The following is a 17,740-nucleotide window of genomic DNA, read 5'->3' on the forward strand; positions in this document are numbered from 1 at the left end:
TGAGCATGTTATGTTTTGCATGGGAATGTCTTTCCATACCATGCAAAGCCATCTAACAGAGGCTGAGTTTTTGCATGGCCAGGGTTACACAGGATGAAACCTTCCTTAGTCATCTGCATCAGATGGGAGCCAGATGCCACCCGTTGCCTTGGCTTGGTGGCTTGAGGGCTGTGTCTGGGTTAGTAAGCAGTGTGGTGCTAGAGGAGTGAGTCTGTAGAGGGGACCAGTTGATCCACACTGTGTGTTTTGGGAAGTTTTGGATACAGACCAACCCTAACATGGTCCTGTGGCTGGAGTACCCTTTAGTAATGTGGTCCCGTGGCTGGAGTACCCTTTAGTAATCGCAGTACGTTGGAGGAGCTCCCGCAGGAGGTCTTCTGAGATAACCTCATCCAGAAGCCCTGGAGTCTGCACATTCCGAGACCTCTGCAACGTAAACCAAGGTGCTGTAAGGGGGGGTGACTTGTGGTGGTCTCTTTCAATTCGTACTCCAGACCTGGACTGAAATGCTAATATCTAGATGCACCTTGAAAGATTCTTGAGAAAATAACCAGCTGGAAAACTAGGAACTTCTCGTTTTCTGGTATTCTGCAGAAAAGAGTTGAGTGCTTTCAGTTGGCTGGTACAGGATTTCACCAGGCCATGAGAATTATTAGTAGTCTGTAGGTGGAAAGCTGATTTCAAAGATTTTTTTACTACTTTTTGGTTTATTTTTTAGATAATATGCTTGGTCTTGTGCTTATTGTAGGGGTTTTTTAGCATTAATCCAGGTCTTGCTACAGAGGAAATACCTCAGTTTGCCATTCAGGTTGCTCTATAATTAAAACCACTAAGTCTTTTTATTATATATTCTGATACGGATTTTAACTCAAAACAAACCATTTTCTTAAGCATTAAGAAAAAAAAAAATTCTATTGAATTTTTTTGTGTATGGATATATATGATGTTCCATATACTTAAAATGCCTCCTCCTAGCTAATGCCACTGCTTAGATGTGAAAGCTGAGATACAGGCTTTCAAAAAGAATTTTGATTCTGGTTGATGCTGTATTCTTTTAATGCACTTTGTTTAATCTCATGGGGAGGGGAGTGTCAATAAACTTTTCAGTATTAGTTTAGCGAAACTGTTAACAGCAATATTATTTTTTTTAATTGTCATAAATTTTTAGCACCTTTCAGTTCTGTTCCCCACTGTCACCTTCTCTTACCTCTTCCTAAAGTGTTGCTTCCTCAGCTCTTGGAGAGTACTTAGTTTTCAGTAAAGAGCCTAAAAAAATTCTTCTGGGTGTTTTATAATTTAGGAACTATATAATTCTTCTATCCTACCCCCAAATTTGGATTGCTTCTTAAGACTTTTTGCTCTTTCACCAGTAGATGTGACAATGCTAAAAATACTATAAGAATGAGACAAAAAATGATTCACAGTCTTTTTTTCCTGGCAGATCAGGTAATTGGTTTGTTAGAGCTGCCCATCTCTGCCCAGGTATGGGTGAAGTTCAGCAATACGGAATGGAGGGAAGGAATTTGAGCATTACTAATCAGGCTGCTATTAGAAGACTGATACATTATAACATTAGCTGTCTTTTCCTAATAAAACTTTTTTCCGAAAGGAAAAGGCAAGGACAGAGGGCTTGCTTGCTGGTACTTGCTCGCTGCCCTTCTTTCTGGTGTTGACTGTTGATGCAGACAGGTATTTCAGCATCATTTGTAAGCCGATCACTTAACTGGGCTCATTATGACCTGACTGCTTCTGAAGTGGTGCCATGTTAAATTGTCTTGCTGCCTGTGGCTGGTTAGACTATTAAAAATGCAGAATAGATTCAAATTAAAGTAGAATAAATTCTTAGTGGGTGTAGGTGCTGAGGAGCCGAGGAAGTGTTGCATCTACTGCATTTGGGAGGTTGAACCCATCTCATGTCAAGGAGGGAATCCACACCTCCTCTGCCACCTCCCTGGGGCAACTCATTCATAACAAAATTGCTCCTGCCATTGGGGTGGGGGATGTTGTTTTGTTTTGGTTTTAGGTCTTGCAATTATTCTTGCATTTATTTCATTACCTCTAGTTATAACTCTTGGGGCCACAGCCACAATTTCTCTTCCTCTTTCCTGTTTATATATTCCAAATGATTCCAGACCTTTACTCATTCCTCCTATCCATATGGCCAAGGCTGATAGGTTTGTTAATGTTTGTAGTACTGGTAGCAGCCCAAAAGCTGAATTTTTAGCTGTATATAGCTCCAGCAGATTTGCCGGTATTTAGTAATGATGGTGCATGGTGCGTTGGGATTTCTATTTTTAAGCTGGAATTGCTTAGCATGGTGGCCTTTTTCCAGAGAAACTCTCTGGTTCTTTCAGGATTTGCAGGGTCTATGGTTCCAATGACAGGACTAATTTCCCAGTTCTTTTACATTTATTTAAACAATGATTAATGTTATGAAAAGGTTTTTGTTCTATGTTTTTCCCTGCATATTTGAACAGAGTCATCTGACAAAAATAATCTCCAATATTTTTCTGACAAGATTATAAGCAACTTTGTGTTGTTTAGCTTAGATTATTTTCATATTTAATTTAATACTGATATTTAATTCTGAGAGCATAATATGCTTCCATTAAAATAAAAAACCACCACCAACAACAAAAAAAACCCCAGCAGACTGTGGTAGAAGTATTAGCGAGACTCAGCTTTTTGTTACAGAAATTACCAGGTGCCTGTGAAATTCTTTTGACTGGTTCCATTTTTATTTTATTTTATTTTTTAATGTTTGGCTAAGAGTTTAGTTGAAATTTGCTGTTGCTAGTGGTGTCTTGCAGCATTCTGTTTGATTTATTTTTTGTTGTTTTCTTTTGTTTAATTACTTTTATGTCTACTTCAATGTGGATAACTACCAAAATCCACATTTCCTTTTATCGTATTTCTGCTAGGCAAAACGCAACAGTGGGAAGGTGAATTCGGACTGAGCCTGCGACTTAACTGTGTGAATAAACTAATGACCTGAGCTCAGAAGTGAGGACTATGTTTAATGTTAGTTCTTCTCTATCTTGTATCGCAGCCTTGAGTAAGTTGTTTAAGCCACGCCAGCGCCTCACCAGGAAAACAGTACAGTCCTCCAAAGCAGGATTTTAGCGATGGTTAACCAGTAGCTGCTCTCAATATAAGAAAGCATAGATTTTAAAATTGGTGCAGTTTATCGCCTTTTACTTGTTCACATATAATGCACTGCCAGCTCAAGTACTTGGCCATTGTGGGAGTTAGTACCTGGATGGTGGGCTGACGGCTGCCTGTCCCGTGTCTGCCTCCAGGGTGTGTGAGAATGGGCAGTGTGCTGGAGCGGTGAACGGAACGCACGGTGCCGCTTCCGAGATGAAGAAATCAAAGCATCCAGAGTTAGGTATGTTTTTATTTTCCCCTATTTAGCAAGAAAACTTACTCTGTGCTGTTCTAGGGGTACAGCAAGAAAACATTCACTTCTTGTGATTGTGTCATTCAGGAGATGCCTATGATGCACCTACTGCTCCGGTACCTTTGCCACCTGCACGACCTCCTACCAGAGACAACCCCAAACACAGCTCTTTGCTCAACAGGACACCCTCCGATTATGATCTTCTGGTGCCCCCTTTAGGTTGCAGACTTTTTGCTGATTACATTTAATGGTTAACATTGCCTAGATGAACCAAATACCATGTTTATTGCAAAGAAACCAGTGCTGAGTATGTTAAGAGTACCAGAGGAGCTATGGGCTAAGCGTTACAGCTGTGAGTCGATAGTTGTGTCAGTGGTCTGTGCTTGGTGTCTGTCTGTAAGCCCTCGTGCCAGACAGACGAAAAGTCATACTCAATCTGTATTCAAGCTATAAAGAAAAGCAAAACCATTTCCCCTGAAATAAATCACGATTCTTTGTCCCTTAATAGGAAGTTTGAGGATTGCAATTTAATGCAAGAGTGGAGGGTTTTTCATATTGTAGCCTAAATAATTCTGTTTCTTTTATCAAATACAAAGAGGAATGCCATAGAGGTGGTATTTAGGTCAAAGAAAACTAAACTACATTTGTAAGTTTTTCTGGGGATTTTTCCACTGTCAAGGGACAGTTCAAGACTCACTGCTGCCTCCAGTCGCCAAAAGCTCTCTTTTCCAACCCTGATTTCTGTTCCGTCCTCCAATGCAGAAGTGGGTGAGCTCTGCATATGTACGGGGGCTGCGCCTGGCCACCCCCACCCCTTCACTGCCAGCCTCGGCGGCGGGGCTCTCTGTGTGTCATCACCCCATTTTCTGGTTCCATAAAAGCTTTTGACCATTTGCTGTGTTCCTGCACTGAACTCTCTCTGGTCCCTGAAGTGTTCCTGAGCTGCGAGAGGACACAGGATTGGAGGCAGAACAACAGATAAAAATTGCTCGGCTTGGTAGCTCCAGTCCTCTCTGCACCCCCTCTGTGTACGGGGTGCAGCCTTCTGCCAAGCCCTAGAAAATTCAGTTTATACCTGGGGTCAGAGCTTTAGAACAGCAGGTACAAATAATACACGGTATAAATGTAGCAGATTCTATGTAGTCAGCACAGCTGTTTGAATATAAATATATTTGCTTAGCCACTGAAACGGGGTTGTTTATTCAGTGAACCTTCCATTGTAATACACTCTTTGCAATTGAGCCACCAAAGGAAACCTCTGTCCCCCCTGCCCCACCCCAGAAAAGAGATGGAGCACTGCGAGGGGCCATTCGGAGCGTGTGTTTGAAGGATTGTGCGTAGCGAGAGTCCGGCTTACGGTTTCATTGCTGGAGTCGCTGAACTGCTAGACAAACCCTAGGAGGAAAAGCCTCAGCAGCCAGAAAATAAAAGTTGAAGCTTCACTGTGTGTTCTGTGGGTCTTAATGAAATTTTGCTCATCTAATAATTCTTTTCTAAACTGCAGGCGAAGACACATTTGATAACTCGCCGCCCGCGCTCCCACCACCACCGCCGCCTGCGCGGCACAGCATGATCGAGCACACGAAGCCTGCTGGCTCGGGGAGCCGGCCCCCTTCGGGACACGAGCTCTTCCTTCATCCCGGTAGGAATACAAAGGAAACAGCGTATTTAATTGCATTTTCCTTTACTTCAGAAGCTTATCTGTTCTGAGATAGCGTTGTCATGAGGCTTCAGAAGAGTGTTTTGACTATATTTCATACTTAAAAAATATTAACAATAGAGGGGGGTTTTAATGGTGGAGATGAAACAACTCAGAGTATAAAAATACAACTTGTACATTATCACAAAGAAGCAAAATAAGGCTGCTGTTTCTCTACCATCCTAGATATCTTGGTAAATCGTACATTTCTAGTAAGAATTGTTACTTGTGAAGTGCCAAGTTTTCCATTCTAATCCACAGTACTAGTCTCCATCCTTTTGCCAGCTCTGTTGTTTTCTATAGTAAAACGTAATGCCTGGGTTTTATTTTCAAATTGGAACTTGTGGAAAAACTAGAAAATCAGGGAATAGAGCATCCTGCTTGGTTAGAACTGTAGTAGAATTTTGCTGCAGATGGCTGCAGGTGCCGGTGGTCTGCAACCTCTTTGGTAAGTCACGGTTTCACCTTTCTTTCCCGGTGAACCGCTGAGAGCCTTTTCCAGTCGGTATTTTGCTCGTAAAAGGTGTGAAAGCTATGTTCATGATTTATGACTTTTGTCTTGGAGTTGAAAAGTGTTTGTCAGGTGATGCTAAACACATTTGCTGCTGCTGCAAGTTACAACAGGGGTGTTGTGGGTTGTAGTGCGTACCTGTGAAGTGACCTATTTTATTTTTTTTATCTCTGGAACCTTCCAGAGGATGTTGGTGTCTTAAGTTTACCTGCCCCAGGAATATTTTCAGTGATTATCTACCTTGTGGTGTGGTCAGATGCCTTCCTCCTCCTGTCCGTTCTTCTCAGAAGCTGTACGGAGAGGGAGAAGCGAGTGCGTTTCGGCGGCAGCATCACGGGATGTCCAGGATGGAGATGACAAGTGGTCGGGTGTTTGCCTGACCTCTGTGAATGACAGTAGCTGTGGGATGGAAGTGAGCTAGTTTAGGCTGGAGTGACCTTTTACAGAATGTTTTTATTATGTATTTTTTGCCACCAATCAAGGCCTGACATAGAGGAATTTGCCAAAACTGCGTACATTTTACAATGTACGTTCAGCTCAGTGTCTCACTTTCTCATATAATGCATCCAGGTAACAAGATTTAGCCCATTACAGGATTTAAAGGTTGATCTTCGTAAATACAGAGCCAGGAACGAATTTATTTTCTACACTTCAAACTAAAAATAATCTCATTTTCAGCAGTCCAGTCTGAATGGGTGCTTCAGTTGTGTCAACTGATGCAGGAGCACACACTACATCATCCAGGTCTGGTAGGAATGGAGAGGAAAAATGGAAGCCCTGACACACGGATGGATGCACACAGACAGTGTGCAGATTTTGAAGTTATTAAGTGTTATTTCCAAATAATCTTAAGAAACGTCACAGGTAGTGTTAAAAAAAAAATATTCAATAGCTTTTGTTTAAAAATCTGGAAAATGTATCTATGGCCATGTATTGTTCTTCATATTGTACAGTGAATGCAATTTTATAGCTGCAGTTTTCATTAATCATAGAAGTGTATACATCTACTTAGGCATGCATGGTTGCGTGGAGTCATCTAATTTTTTTTTATTCTTACGGGTTTTTTAAATCTATATTACTTACTTTGCATCTTGTCAAATAAACTGCTGTAGAAGATTTATGATGAGGTTTTGATGATTGGTTTCCATACAAGTCTTGGGGGTGATTTCTCAGCTATCCATCAGAGCTTGTCAGATGAGAATAATAATCTCATCATCAACAACAGCAAAAATTTGCACTCACATACACACACTCATAAGTCCAGAGCAGAAGCCAGGTCCAGGATGATGTTAACATTTGCTCAGCTGCATCCTCAATAGCCAAGAAAATTAAAAAAAAAAAAAAAAGGACACAAAGGATACAATATACCAGGACTGTAGTTTTCTCTGATTTTTAAAATTCTGTTTCTGTAATCAGAGAGAACTGAAAAGCCTGTAAAAGCTTTGTAAAAAAAAAAAAAAAAAAAAAGCAAAGTCACAGCCTGTACTGGTCCCTCTAATATTTACCTGTAGCTGGGACTGCACAGATGGGAAACCTGCCCTGCAGTTTTTGTGACCTGCAAAGCGTGGAAGTGTCCCCAGGCTCTAAGCAAACTGAAGAGCTGGGATGTCTCTGGTCATGCTAGTGCAGGACAGACCACCTCTGAGCCCCGCTCCTGGTTTTGTCACTTCAGGACATAGCGACGTGCCTGTTGGAGTTGAAGTTCACCTAACTGTGGGTACCACTAGGTTTGCTTTAATCACAGCTCAGAGGTGTGAATTTCTCCTTTCTCAGTGGCTGCTGTGCATGCGTTGGACTTGGATGTATGCGGGTGTATGGACGTGCTCCGGGGGCACACCTCGCCTCGGATTCATGGCTCCTCCACCTGAAGGGAGGCTGCTTGAAGCCTAGCTTCTATGTGTCCCCCAAATATTACTGCTAATTAATTTAAGACACTTTTTTTGTTCTGTTATTACAGATCCCCATTTTGACCCGATAGCTGGTCACGTTCCTTTGCCACCTGCTCGTAGAGTAACTGGAGAAACTGTCAAAACAAACAGGACATCTCAAGACTACGATCAGCTTCCTCCCTCTTCAGGTAAGGTAGAAAATTGTTCTTGTAGAAAATTACAGCTTTATGAAGCAAATAACTCTCATCCATAAAGTCCAGCGAGGTTTTTGTTATTCTGGGCAATAAATGGCAATGGTAATACCGCTTTACAAAAATATGAAAGCACCAAAGGATAAAAGGAGGTTAAAGTTCTGCAGTATAGGTGGAAGGGGCTACCTGTTGTCCGTGGGTGTAGCATGGCATCGATTTCCCTAGCTGCCAAACTGAATGCTTATGTCAGTTCTGGTGATCCTTGGGTTTTGAGAAAGGCAGGGATTTTTCCGCCCCTTCTAAAGCTTACAAGAGATCAGATGTCCTGCAGGGACCACATGCATCTCTCTTCCATCTTTGTTTCATTGTCCTGAGGAAAAAAAAAAAGTAGCTTCACTCTTTAAAGTGTTATTTTCTCATCTGTTTTGCCAGTATGTTTGTTGGAACTTCTAAGAAAATTGTAAAATATTTTCTAATAAAACAAGAACCAAACCAAATTAAAATGCAGTCTGCTATTTGCAATGGAACAGGTACAGTAGAAGCAATTCTTCCCTAAGAAGAAATTCTGTAAGCAAAACTTACGGTTTTCCAGCAACATTAATAGTATTTAAAGGAAAGCTACTCAAATGAATTTAAATAGTAAACAGTATTACCTGTATTTCAAAATTCTTTCACCAATTTTTAGACAAATATCTTCTTTAGGTGTGCATGGTGTATGGGGAAGGGGGAGGATGGTCCCATCTACATAATTTTGCTGTGTGGGGAGACCACACAAAGAAGGAACTGAGTGATGCTTTGAACCATTATTTGTTCTTCAGAGAAGAGAATTGTGCATGAAAACTCTTTTCTAATATGTAAAGGAAGGGACTTATTTCTCTAGTCTTTCAGTTCTAATGAGCATCAGTGTTCAATTGCAACAGTCACAAGTGGAAAAATGATTTTTTTTTTTAATAGTAATTACATCTCTTCTTCTCAAGAAGATGTAGTTTCTCAGAAGGTTCAGTAGTTCCACTCTGCCGGGGTAGGAAAGAAAGAATATATTTTTCCAACTCAAAGTACAGGGGAAATTCAGTGAGCCTTGAAGAATGCTACAGGATTTTGAATGAATAGCACATTTGAGAATTGGCGTGATGCCTTTGGTAAAAAGGAGAACTTTGGGGAGGATACCTCTACTAAGATAATAATGTTTATGGGGGGTTTTACCCCCATTGCTAGGAAAAAAATGATGGTTTATAATGTGTGGTTTTTATGTGACACTGTGAGGGATCTTACAGTGATAAGCTGATTTATTTAGGGCATTTTAATTTTTTTTATAATACAAATTATGACAAAGATACAACTACCTATTCAGGCTGTGGAGTTTTCCTGCACTTCTTGCTATTCTGTGGTAGAACGATTTTTAATTTTTCTAAATGACTGCAAGATGCTCGCTACTTAAGATCCTGGAGCTTTCTGACGTTACTTAATAAACACATTTTCTATCTGTGTGTTTGCCACAGCTATCTTCTAAAACATGTGTCAACCTTTGCTATAAATAACGTTTTAAATCAGCATGATGTATGGCAAGATATTAAATTTAATTTCAATTAAATGAAAACTATGTGATAGATCATGTCATAGTCTGGATTGGGAAGTTGTTTTTACAGTGGCAGTAACTCCATGGAGCAGAACTGCTGAGCTTCAGGATTAACTGATGCACCTTCATCTATGGTTTGAAAAGACAGTGCAGAGAGTGTGATGTATTCAGAACGTTTGTTTTTGTGTGTATTCTGAACTAATCCCTTCACTTAGGAAATCCTTTATTTCAGACCTTTTCTCTGGTGGTTCTTTGACCTAGGTGGAAAAGAAATGTAGTTCACTCTAAAATCTAATTATAATTTAGCCACTGGCTCCTTAGAGTAGCGTGGGGAGTCCTTTGCTTCAGTTTGGCTGTTTTTAAGACTGCTGTCAGGGTGTTGAACTGAATTGTTAACACGTAACGAGAAATTTATTCTAATTCAGCAACTTATTCAGTATTGAATAGTTAAGAAATAGCTCTCAATTATGCACCTAACTCTCCCCAAGGCACAGATCTCCAAACTTCTTAAATTTAATAAAAAAAATAAAAAGAATTGTTACAATAAAAGCAAGAGAAGGAGATATTGCTAATACTTAACATATTTTACCTAAGTGCAGCCAACAGTACGTGGGAAAGGTAGAAGAAAATCTCTAATGCAGATGCCCGCTGTATTTTACTGAATTTAGCTATTCTTTAAGAAAGAGATGGAAAGGGCTGGTTACGTATATTCCTATATTCATCTGCTGCCTGTTCGCTCACCTGGCCTGGCTAAAGCACTTGCATGCAAATACAAATTCCTTCGCAGGCAGGTGTTAAAGGGAGGGTGTCCCATATTCTTTCAGGGTGGATTTTAGTTAACCTTGCAGGAGGGGAATAATGTTCCGCAGTAATGCAAAATTCCGAGATCACACCTAACATGCTCGAAGGACCCATTGGTGCAGTTACCCCTTCCTCACTTTCTGCTCTCTCAGTCACTGCAGAGCACAGAGGAGAAGCCTCAAGGGAAGAAAAGAGGGGGGGGGGCACTTCGCAGCAGGGAGGGACAGACAGTCGCATCCTTACAAATACCCTCTTCCCACTGTGCCGCAGAGCTCTGCCCTGGCAGCTTTGTCCGTGCCTTTTAAACGCTTACAGCATGAGCCTGTGCCTGCCTCCCTGCTAACCCCCTACCTAAGGGTTAAAGCTAGTGCTGGATTACAGAAATGTGATGCTAGAGGAAGCTCCTTGCTGTGGAAGCTGTTAATTGAATTACCCAATTAGAAAATCTCTTTGAATTTTTAGTCGGGCATCCACGGTGGCTGAAACATCACAGAGGATGGGAGGCTGGGGAGGAAAGTCCTGCTTAAATACCTCTATCGCAGCGTCCAGATGGATATGCAGCTTAGGCTTAGTATCTTTAAGCTCAGGATCCAGTGTGATGCCCAGCTTCAGCTAAAATTTTATATGGATGTGAAGATACGGAAAGAGATGTCAGTGCTTAAAAAAATAATAATGGGAATTGAGACAGAGAGGGGGGCTGAAGATCTTCCAGTATCAGGGCTAAGGAGAGATGTCACTGTAGTGAGACTAAAATGCCAATGCTGCAAATCTGCTGACAGAATTAAAAATGACCTTTCTAAATGATGTGATTGCTTAATAAAGTTTGTTTGGAAGCTTCAGTACATTGAAGGTTTTATATAAGAAATAACTGCAGTTCAAAGCCTGTATTAGAATGGGTAGAACAAAAAATATCTCATGTAGCACGCACACAGAAGGGTCTGATCTATGCATAAGGCATTTCTTCTGCATTTCAAGCCCAGGGAAAAATGTAAAGTTTGCCAATTAATTTTGTTTCACCCTGAATAGAAATGAAGTCCATAATGAAATGTGCATATTAGAACATTTTTGAAGTGTTTGTGAAAGAAAACCAATTGTTTTTAACATAATGTACCATTATTTTAAAGGTAGAGTATATGCTTATGTTACAGTCTTGAGTTTTCTGAAGTGAAGTGAGAAAGTTAACTTGTTTCTGGTTTGGTTTTTAGTGATTATCCACTTTTCCTGAGCTGTAGATACTTTCTCAAACCTGTGTGTTTCATAGATCTTCCACAGCCTCATATCAGGTTTGCATCTGCTAGGATGCTTGGCATCCTATATATCCCATTTGCTAGGATGTTTGGCATTTATATAATCCTTCACATCTTGGGAGAGAAAAAAGTCATAACAAATACTAAATAGCCCTTGCTGTCTGCGGGTTGTGTCATAACTATTTGCAAGGAGAATGGGCAGTTCAGTGAGAACACAATTAATCTTAGCCCTTTACTGTGAATTTTTAATCAAATTACCCTCATACATTTGGCATATGACTATCACCATCTTGCTACAAGTACCATTTGCTTGCCTTGTGTGAATTAAGAAATGGAATTAAAATTTATAACGATGCTCTCATTGGAACACATGGAAACTTAAGTTGAGAGAAGAATACCCCTTGGTTAGACGTGTGCACTACTGTGAACGGGTTTCATTCTTCTGAGGTGTTTAATGCACTCAGTTGATTTGCAGTTCTCTCTGTCCGGCGTTACGGTAGGGTAGCGTGTTGTAACAGCAATAGTAGAAATACAATATTCTTTCATCACTAAAAAACTCTCTCTGAAGTACTTAATGCTGCAAAGTGCCATTGCTGTCAGTGGAAGTAAACAGGAAGGATCACAGCCAGAAATTTCTCTTAATTTATCTATCAAAGTCACTGTTGATGGAACTTTTTAGAATCCCTTTTGAAGGATTAAAGACTTTTTAAAAAAAAAAATACTTTGCTCTTGAAAGTGTTTTCTGCTCTATGCCTGCTTGTATTTAAGCTTCTTACTGTGGAATGGTGAGGATGAAGAGGTTTCAGTAAAGTACCAAGTTTGAGCATGGACCTCTTGACTGAGAAGATTAACACGTTTGATTATTAGCTCTTTTCATCAGCACATCATGATTCTTAGCACCAGCGTTAACTGTGGAGGCAACCTTTCCATAGAAGAGAAGGAAAGGGAAGATATTCCCAAAGCGGTGCAGAAGAATTCTGTTCTCTCCACTGGAAATAATTGGACTAGGAAAAAAAAAACCCCTGGGTTCTTTTTGAGGAACCAGTGATTTCCATACTCAGGCATAGCTGCTGTGCCTGAAATGAGCCGTGGCTGATGGAGCAGTCTGCAAGGTGTGCCAATAAGGGAAGGGTTTTTCTCCCGCACACATATTTGGCTAGATTCCTCTTCTGTACATCTTATGGCCCCCAACAAAATTGTGATCAAATTTGGGGGGTTGGGTTTTGGTTGATCTTTTAACCAGACTAAGAAAAACTTCTTAAATTGCGGGTTGAGAGTGAATAGCCTTTAAAACATTGACTGGCTATTTTCACCATCTTTTCTGTCTCATCGTGCTTTCTTCCAGCCTTGGATAATTCAGTGTAACCTGCATGTTTGCATCATATTGTTAAAATAGTGTTTCACTACATCGCTTGCATTTTGGATGTGCTTGAGGAATTCAGCTTCTCTCCAAATTTTAAAATGAGATGTATCGGTGAATTAAAATATCTCTTCGTGTATCTTTAGAGTTTTACTTTTTAAACTGCTTTGTGAGGCTTGACCTACTTAAAACGCAATTTTAAGCCAATTTATAATGATCTCTATCTCCTTTATTTGAAACAGATGGTTCACAAGCACCAGCCAGGCCCCCTAAACCGCTCCCTCGGAGGACTGCACCAGAAATACACCACAGGAAAGCGTACAGCTCTGACAGTTCCACGGAAAATGTGGATGCAAAAATTGCAAAACTTATGGGAGAGGGCTATTCCTTTGAAGAAGTCAAGAGGGCGCTTGAAATTGCCCAGAATAATGTTGACGTGGCCCGTAGTATTTTAAGGGAGTTTGTCTGTTTTCCTCCACCGGTCTCTCCGCGTCTCAACCTATAGCAGCATCAAGATCTTCTTGGATCATGTGGATTCTGCATATACGCGTGTGGATTGGGGAATGACAGAAAGAAGAGAATGGAATATTTTTTCTTTCATCCTTAGTAGAAGGGTGTTTGTTTCCAGCCATTTATCAAAGACTCATGGCTGCTCTGATCAAGACTTATAAATATGCTGAGGCTTATGTATTTTTGCTAGCCATACTTTTTTAAATCAGGGTTGAACTGACAAAATAATTTAAAGAAGTTTACTTCCCTAGAACTTTTAATCTGTGAAATGCTTTTTCTTGTTTACAAGTTGGCAAGTTACAGTTTTCTAGTTGGTGCCTGTACCATGTTCCTGTTCATGCTCCCTTGTACCTGTGGTCAGTTCTGCTGTAGCATTCCCAACAGTTTCTATGCTGACCACCCCATCAACTAAATCATCACTTTCCAGAAGTTCTGTGTTTGTTGTTGGTTGTTTTTTTTTTCTCTTACAAGATGCTTTAATTGTTTTTTGCATTTCAGCTCATCTAATGCAAAAAGTATGTGGCCTTCACTACTGATTTATTTTTTTTCTTCTGAGATTCCTTTGCTTTTGAGAGAGGAAATATCTGAATGTAAAATGCATTATTCTGTCTATGAACTGCCTTTTTAAAGGTATTTTGACAGTAATGTTGGGCAGCTTTCTGTTTAACATGAATTCCGTGACCTGTAGTTCTCAAGGTCTTTTATACACCGTGTCCACACACAAAAATCCCAACCAACAAATAAAACATTTAACGCGGCAGCGATACTGAGTTCTAACATGTAAAAGCTCTTTCAGATTTGAGTCTTTGATTGCAAACGTTCAGAAAAAGCCAAATGCACAAGGCAGTCCTCTGTTTTGATCACACACTGCTGGCACTGTGCCAGCGGAGGCGTGCCAGGCTAGAAGGGATCTTTTTGAATCATGTGAATGGTGTTCAGGTAAATTCCAGTCCTAGCTTCTGTAAAGTATAATGCGGTTAACTTCTTGTTTGAGTGATTATTCTGTGGTTCGTTGTGGCTTGGATCAGTTTGTATTAACATGGAAACTTTAAATCTTTGATGCACTGTTAATTCCTAATGCTACTGTAGCAATATTTTTTGCAAAGTTCTTCAGTAACCTCCTCCTCTGTACACTTCATTATGCTCAAGTATGTGTTTAATACCCAAATTAATTAGCTCACTTTCCAGCTGCTTAGTTGGAAATACATTTTTGGTTTACTTGGTTAGTGATACTCCGAGCTCTGACGTTTTATTTTTGAGTCCAAATTGATGCAAACCAAATTAAAAATCTTCCCAGCTGTCGAGAAGGGAGAAGGCAACTCTTCTTAGTACACTCAAGAGTCCAAATATTTCCAGAATAATTTTTAAATTGCTGCTGTCTTTTTCTTTTTTTTTCTTTTTTTTTTTTTTTTTTTTTGGGGGGGTGGTGGTTTTGTGGGGTTTTTTAGGAAACTTTGAAATCTTTTTTTCTTTTATTACTATCAAACGGATAAAACCGTGTGGTATTTGGGATATTTTTCATGTTTTGAGATGTGACCGATATGTGAGAATTTTCACAGTGTGCTAAGCTGGGTTTGAGGTGTATATTTATTGTTCCCTTTCAGCTGTCAGTGTTCTTCATTCTGAGCCAGTGGTAAAAGTTACATCATTTACAGGACCAGATCTCAACAGCAGTCAGTACATTTGTTTTAAAGATTTTATTCTTTTTTTAGGACAGCAAATGGCTGCATTGCAGGATTCAAAATAACTGGGAACACCCAGTGCAAATTGCTGTGATATGTCAGTCCATCATTTCATGAAAGAACTTATTCTTAAAACTAATTAAATAAATTATTTTGTAGCATCACAGAGCATAGTATGGGTTTCATTGATCTGCTTCAGTGATAAAAGATGATCAGGAGGATTCAGGGTATGGGGAAAAGCATCTGTTCCGTTTTGATTTAAGCAAGTGATTCTGGGTTGATGTTCTAGACAAGGACATTTGCAGCTTCCTTCAAAGGTCCGTTCCTTGGGTACAGCTTATGAGAAGTTTCGGTGGAAGTTATAGTCTGTGCTTTTAGTTCAAGTAAATCTTTCCCCTGTGTGCGAGGAGAGTTTTGCGTAGTGTTGAACCCTCTTGTTCCTTTGTTTTGGGGGGGGGGGTTCACCGTCACTCCAGCATTTTAGCGATCTATAAATTGAAAGCGATTCAGGCTGTTAACTGAAACACTCTGGTTGGACTGGAATTGCTTAAATGAGGTTCTAGCGTAACGGCCAGCGCGGCACTGACGACAGTGAGAGCCGAGCACTTTACAAGGACAAGCACACAAGCTGCACATCACGTTTTGAAATTTTGAATTGTAACCGAGAACTCATTTTCTCATTTTATGCAGCAGCTTAGTATGAATTACAGCCTTGTGCTTCAGCTGGAGGCTGGAACTGCTGCCTGACAGGTTTGGGGGGGTGACGTTTTCCTGCTCCTTTCTGGTTGTGACCACCAGTGACACTTGGGGTTTTGTAGCGTGTGTTAAAAAAGGCTTATGAGCAATATACTGAGTTGGTAACTTGAAAAAGAATTCCATTAATCTTTAAATGAATGCGCTAATAATGCTTCTAAATAGTGGAACATGAAGACTATTTCAAACCTGTTTCGGTTAATAGTTTTGAAGTCAAACAGAGTGGAATTGCTTTGCTGGTGTTGATGTTTACTCTGCGGGAATTAATAAGCTTAAGATAAATTAATCTGGCTACAGTCTGGTTCTCTAAGCACATAGTCCTCTAAGTGTATTTTAACCTTTGAAAGGCTTACGGGTCTGAGCCTGGCAGCGAGTTACACACGTATATAACTTTAAGGAAGGCTGGCAGCAGTGAGAGCACTTGGATGAAGGAAGCTGGCTGAACTCGGGCAGATGTGCTATCCCGTTCCTTCCAGCGAAATGTCCTCGCAGGCTTTAGACCGTCATTCTGATGGCTGTTGGCCTCACCTTCTATCTCCTCTTGGCTACGTTGCTGCGTTTTAAGCAAACTGTCTGAAGCAGAAGTTGAGCAAAGTGAGCGGGCATCAGCAGCATGGATTGTTTCCAAAGATTATGAGTGGAAAAAAATTGAAATTGTGATAAAATAAATGAATACAATTAGCCACGTTAATGGCTTGGCTGCAACCCTCAAGTGACCACTGGTAACATTGGTTAACGTTCAGTATCTCACGAGTGCATCAGGCAGAGGTTTTTTTCCATAATGTGAATTTAGGAGGTTTTGTACCAGGATCATTTCTTTTGTTACATTTCTCTTCAGCTTGAAGCTTTACTTTGCACTGACGACTCTGACCTGAAAGCATTTAAATTTGTGTCTTAAAGCCTGACAAATTTGGAAGCAAATGAACACCATATTCTAAGCAAATTCAGGTACTACCTGTTGACCTGGAATTTAGCGCTTTTAGGAGTGACTTCTTGAAAAAGGACTTCAGTAGTTTCCATTTTGAAGGATTTTCTTTCAAATAACTATTTTATCTGAAAATGCCTTTTATAAACTTGTCTAACTTGTGGCAAACTTAGTGATGTGTTCAATTAATTTATATTTTATTCAACATTCTTTTTAAATTTTGGTTATTATGTAAGCTCAACTTCTTTATCTGTTCATGTAAGGTATTTTATAAAATTAATGTTAACAGAATGTTGGGTTGGTCTGTGGTTTTTCAAGACTCTGTCTCTCTGTTATTAAATATTACCCCTTTACATATGCTGCTTTGGAAGCACAGCCTGTCCTGTGTAGGGGTCTTAGAAACTGTTGTTTTGTAAATCACAAAAATGTGGCCTCGTTCTAAAATGAAGTGAATCATTGCATTGAGACATTTGCTTTATTTCCCCATACGTTAGTGCATTTCTAAATTTCAGTAGTAAAAATTTATAAATTGGCAGCAGTTTTGGAATGTGCGTGTAATAGCTGTATGGAAGAAAGATGATAATCATTAAATATTTAGAATCCAAAGTGGTGAACATATAGTCCTGACTACACATTAATTTACAGGATTATTATTTCTTTTTCCTGAAGAAAATTACAATTCCTTTAGCATCCTGTGCATTTACAGTCTCAAGCGTAGTATTCTTAATGTCAAAAATATTTTAGGAGTGTGAAACTTTTTTTTTTTTCCTGTGACTGTATTCCAGCATTCTGAAAAAAGCGTAGAAAACCTAACCCCTCCGCTATGCATGACAATACAACTACTCCTGTTTAAAGCCCAACACCATTCCCTGCAGGTCGGATTAGACCTTCAGTGATGAGATTTTCATGGTACTTCCTTCAGTCTGTGTTAAATCCTTGTCCATTATATAGGTCACTAGTCATACTAATAAGTAGGGTAGGTAACTGTTTGGTATGCTTGTCCTTAGTACTAAAGCAGCCTGTATCTTTCCCTTTTTACTCTTCCGATGTGAAAGCCAGCTGCCACTTTATTGTGTTATCGTCAAATTTTAGCAGCTGGGTACTCTAGGAATGTTGCAGGAATTTTTGTCTGATAGACCCAGTCATTGATTCTGTACAAGGTACCTGCCTCCATTGATCAGTTGCAATGGGTCTCC

The 17,740-nt window shown here is 39.9% G+C and overlaps 1 protein-coding gene across 4 annotated transcripts in view; it reads left to right on the plus strand.

Annotated features, from left to right (window-relative positions):
* CBLB (Cbl proto-oncogene B) overlaps window positions 1–17,158 on the plus strand; it is a 133,726-nt gene extending 116,568 nt beyond the window's left edge. For 2 of the 4 annotated variants that reach the window (XM_055701594.1, XM_055701595.1), the window contains exons 15-19: window positions 3,300–3,388; window positions 3,488–3,619; window positions 4,905–5,042; window positions 7,568–7,687; window positions 12,917–17,158. In XM_055701594.1, the coding sequence (XP_055557569.1) occupies window positions 3,300–3,388; window positions 3,488–3,619; window positions 4,905–5,042; window positions 7,568–7,687; window positions 12,917–13,179 (742 nt within the window). In that variant the 3' untranslated portion in view covers window positions 13,180–17,158. Of the gene's footprint in view, window positions 1–3,299; window positions 3,389–3,487; window positions 5,043–7,567; window positions 7,688–12,916 lie in introns of those variants that run through there. The other 2 variants (XM_055701597.1, XM_055701598.1) reach the window with 2 other exon arrangements.
* The last annotated feature ends 582 nt before the right edge of the window (window positions 17,159–17,740 follow it).

This window comes from Falco cherrug, chromosome 2 (assembly GCF_023634085.1).
Source record: "Falco cherrug isolate bFalChe1 chromosome 2, bFalChe1.pri, whole genome shotgun sequence".
In the NCBI taxonomy this organism is placed as follows: Eukaryota; Metazoa; Chordata; class Aves; order Falconiformes; family Falconidae; genus Falco; species Falco cherrug.